General features: G+C 48.4%; 1 protein-coding gene across 1 annotated transcript in view; it reads right to left on the minus strand.

Annotated features, from left to right (window-relative positions):
- Positions 1-5,000, minus strand: part of dlgap3 (discs, large (Drosophila) homolog-associated protein 3) — a 34,628-nt gene that overhangs the window by 24,689 nt on the left and 4,939 nt on the right. Inside the window, exons 3-5 of the mRNA XM_031586638.2 lie at positions 2,011-2,240; positions 1,207-1,309; positions 679-895 (exon numbers count right to left, since the gene is read on the minus strand). Of these exons, the coding sequence (XP_031442498.1) occupies positions 679-895; positions 1,207-1,309; positions 2,011-2,240 (550 nt within the window). The remainder of the gene's footprint in view (positions 1-678; positions 896-1,206; positions 1,310-2,010; positions 2,241-5,000) is intronic.

Raw genomic sequence — 5,000 nt, forward strand, 5'->3', positions numbered from 1 at the left:
TTAGCTTTGAACATAGATTCTCTCCTGTGAACTACAGATTTCCAATAAAACCATCAAAGGCCTTCAAAGTCGACGGTCAGCTTGAAAGGAATATTTATTATATGGCACGTCAAGTGTCAAGGGACTCGTATTTGGAAACAGGGAAGAAGATGGATGGACTTCTGGAGGGAGATACTTTGGAGTAGTAAGAACATGGTGTGCAGTCCGTTTGGTTGAAGCGCTTAATAAACTTGCAAACTTGTGAATTCAACTAAGCTCCGTGTCAGGTATGTTGGATGCGCCTAGATGTTTTAACATATAAAGTACACCAACAGAAATAATAAAAAATAGAACTAATACACAACAGAAATAATACCAAAACCCAGCTGCTTTAAATGCGTTCATTTTGACAGCACCAGCAAAAAACACGTCCTGAAGGCTAGTGACAAACTGTTTTGCTCATTTGAAGGGATTCTCTATGTGTCTTTCAAATGGGCGAGTAAATGACCATCCAACATTAATGCGACCCGGTCGTTGCGATATCAAAAGGTAACGACGGGAGGGCTAATGGCCTTTGAACACTGACAGTGCAGTTGTGGCTGTAGTAATAACAGCAGCATAATGCAGTTGTGAGGTGTTGTTTTGTACGGTGCCGTGTTGCTGGGCAACCAGCTGCCTGACCAGCGCAGAGGGCCTCACCTGGTCCTCCTTTGACGCTGCCCTGGGGGCCGGACATGGAGAAGACGGACAGGCAGTCGTCGTCTTGGGAACAGCCGGCCTGGATGGCGCGCACATAGCTGTGGCTGCGCGTGCGGAACACTCCCGGCAGGTCCAGAGCCTCCACAGCCTGAGACTCCACCTCTCCAAACATCGTCTCACACACCGCCTCAAACTGACGATTCAGTGTGTCGCCCAGCTGCAACACACACACACACACACACACACACACACACACACACGTTTGTGTTGATGTGGGGATCACACATAGACATACACACAGAGACACACACACACACACACACACACACATTCCCACACACACACACACACACATACACACACACACACACACACACACACACACACACACACACACACATGTTTGTGTTCATGTGGGGATCACACATAGACATACACACAGAGACACACACACACACACACATATACCCACATATCTACACCAACACACACAGACGCATTGTGTGTGTGAGCCTGACAGTCACTCACCTGTGCGCTGGTTAGAGAGCGTGTGTAGCTACGAGAGCGAGGGTGTCCTTTAGGAGTGGTGCGACTGTTTGGGTACGCATCTGTGCATTGCCTACACGAGAACCTGAAAAACACACACACACACACGATGAAGGTGATGACGTAGGTGACAACAGCACTGATGAAGACTACGGTAACTAAGACTACCAATAATACTGGTTGTGTTTGAGACGAGATTGTTGGAGATGATGATAAGAATGGTGATGATGACGATGATGGTGTTGGTGATTATGATGATGATGATGGTGGTGATGTTACTGCTGGTGATAATGATGATGATGAAGCTGATAGTGTTAGTGATGATGATGAAGACGATGATGAAGATGACAAGGGTGGTGTTGTTGATGATGAAGATGCTAGTGTTATGATTGTGTTAGTGATGATGATGATGATAATGATGATGATGAAGATGACAAGGATGGTGGTGTTGATGAAGATGAAGATGATAGTGTTAGTGATGATGATAAAGATGATAGTGTTAGTGATGATGATGATGAAGATGACAAGGATGGTGGTGTTGATAAAGATGATAGTGTTATGAAAGTGTTAGTGATGATGATGATGATGATGCTGATGAAGACGAGTAGGATGGTGGTGGTGTTGATAAGGATGATAGTGTTATGATAGTGTTAGTGATGATGATGATGATGATGATGATGATAGTGTTATGATAGTGTTAGTGATGATGATGATGCTGATGAAGACGAGTAGGATGGTGGTGGTGGTGTCGATGATAATGTTTGTGGTGATGAGGAAGGCACTGACTTGTTGGAGGTGGAGCGCTGGTCCATGCTGACGGAGCGCCTGAAGGCCTCCCTCTGGGCGATGAGGGCGCTCTTGGGCGAGGCTTTGGGGCTGGCGTCCGAGTCCCCGCTCTCGTCGTCGCCCATGGCCTTGATGTAGCTGCCGCTGCGCATGCGTCGGCACGGGATCTCACCGCCACCGTCACACACCCCTCCCCCGGGGTAACCACCGCCCCACTCATCTAATGGGACCTGCAACACACACACACACACACATGAATACAGATGCATATGATGCATATGCACGTACACACACACACAAACACACACACACACACGCGCGCACACACGCACACACACACACGCACACACACACACGAATACAGATGCATACGATGCATACGCACGTACACACACACACACACGCACACACACGCACACACACGCACACACGCGCACACACACGCACAGACACACACACACACACACATGAATACAGATGCATATGATGCATACGCACGTGCACGCACGCACGCACGCGCGCGCACGCGCACACACACACACACACACACACACACACACACACACACACACACACACACACACACACACACACATACATGATGCATACACACGTGCACACATACACACATGTACACGCACACATGTACACACAAACGCATCTAAAGTTCAAGCTAAGCATACCCAACAACAAACAAACACACACACACACACACACACACACACACACACACATACACACTCGCACACCCACACACACACCTTTGCTCCAGAAACATATTGGAAAATGATTTAAAACCTGTAGTCTCAGTCCATTCCATACCCTTTCTATGAAACCATTTATGTGTAATATCTTATACTGCCGTTTGGACAAGGCCATTATTACTTCCAGAGCCCTTTACAGTAGCCTAGCCGCTAACGCTAACAGCTTTTTACTGTGCCTGGGCCTGAGCCATAATGTGGTGATCAATCCAGACAGCTCAGCTCAACATATTTCACTTCAATCTGTCTGTGCTCAGCTCAGCCCAGCACACTGTGCATCTGCAGAGACATACAGTAGGAGCATCAGGGTTTGCACACACACACACACACACACACACACACACACACACACACACACACACACACACACACATACACACACACACATAAACACATACACAGACACACACACACACACACACACACACACATGCATAGACATACAGTAGGAGCATCAGCTCTGCTCAGCGGCCCACACACACACACACACACACACACACACACACACACACACACACACACACACACACACACACACACACACACACACACGCACACACACACACACACACATGCATAGACATACAGTAGGAGCATCAGGGTTTGCACACACACACACACACACACACACACACATCAGCTCTGTGTGAAATGGAGGAGCCTAGTGCGGCTGGCGCCGGTCCATACCGCTGCGTTTCTCCACACAGTATCAATCCACACCAGCCACGCAAGAGAACAGTGTACACACATACACACACACACACATACACACACAGACACAGGCACACACACACACACACACACACACACACACACACACACACACACACACACACACACATGCATAGACATACAGTAGGAGCATCAGGGTTTGCACACACACACACACACACACACACACACACACACACACACACACACACACACACACACACACACACACACACACACACACACACACACACACACACACACACACACATGGAATGGAGCCAAGATGCAATTGCATACTAAACATTTGGCACCAAATCCCAAGTCAAACCTGGCCACGTAGCTCTCACACACACACAAAAACACACGCACATGCACACACGCACACAAACGCACCCACCCACACACACGCACACGTACACACACACACACACACCAAGCAGTGGGGGAGTGTTTTGACTGGCGGAGTAATTATATCATTTCCAGTATTTATATAAAAGCAGTGTCAGGCTCCGGAACAGCTGATTTGGTAATGGAGGAGAAGGAACTCCAGCGCTGGGCTGCTGCTGTCTGTCTCTCTCTCATGCTGTCTGTCTCTCTCTCTCATGCTGTCTGTCTGTCTCTCATGCTGTCTCTCTCTCTCATGCTGTCTGTCTGTCTCATGCTGTCTCTCATGCTGTCTGTCTCTCTCATGCTGTCTCTCTCTCATGCTGTCTGTCTCTCTCATGCTGTCTGTCTCTCTCTCATGCTGTCTGTCTCTCTCATGCTGTCTGTCTCTCTCATTCTGTCTGTCTCTCTCCCTCATGCTGTCTCTCTCTCTCATGCTGTCTCTCTCTCATGCTGTCTCTCTCTCTCATGCCGTCTGTCTCTAATGCTGTCTGTCTCTCATGATGTCTCTCTCTCATGCTGTCTGTCTCTCTCATGCTGTCTCTCTCTCTCATGCTGTCTCTCTCTCATGCTGTCTGTCTCTCTCATGCTGTCTGTCTCTCTCATGCTGTCTCTCTCTCTCTCATGCTGTCTGTCTCTCTCATGTTGTCTGTCTCTCATGCTGTCTCTCTCTCTCTCTCTCATGCTGTCTGTCTCTCTCTCATTCTGTCTCTCTCTCTCATGCTGTCTGTCTGTCTCATGCTGTCTGTCTGTCTCATGCTGTCTCTCTCTCTCATGCTGTCTGTCTCTCATGCTGTCTCTCATGCTGTCTGTCTCTCTCATGCTGTCTCTCTCTCATGCTGTCTGTCTCTCTCATGCTGTCTGTCTCTCTCTCATGCTGTCTCTCTCTCTCATGTCGTCTGTCTCTAATGCTGTCTGTCTCTCATGATGTCTCTCTCTCTCATGCTGTCTGTCTCTCTCATGCTGTCTGTCTCTCTCTCATGCTGTCTGTCTCACCTCATGCTGTCTCTCTCTCTCATGCTGTCTCTCTCTCATGCTGTCTGTCTCTCTCTCTCTCATGCTGTCTGTCTCTCTCTCATGCTGTCTGTCTCTCTCTCTCTCATGCTGTCTCTCTCTCTCTCATGATGTCTG

Source organism: Clupea harengus, chromosome 19 (genome assembly GCF_900700415.2).
Source record: "Clupea harengus chromosome 19, Ch_v2.0.2, whole genome shotgun sequence".
NCBI classification, from domain to species: domain Eukaryota; kingdom Metazoa; phylum Chordata; class Actinopteri; order Clupeiformes; family Clupeidae; genus Clupea; species Clupea harengus.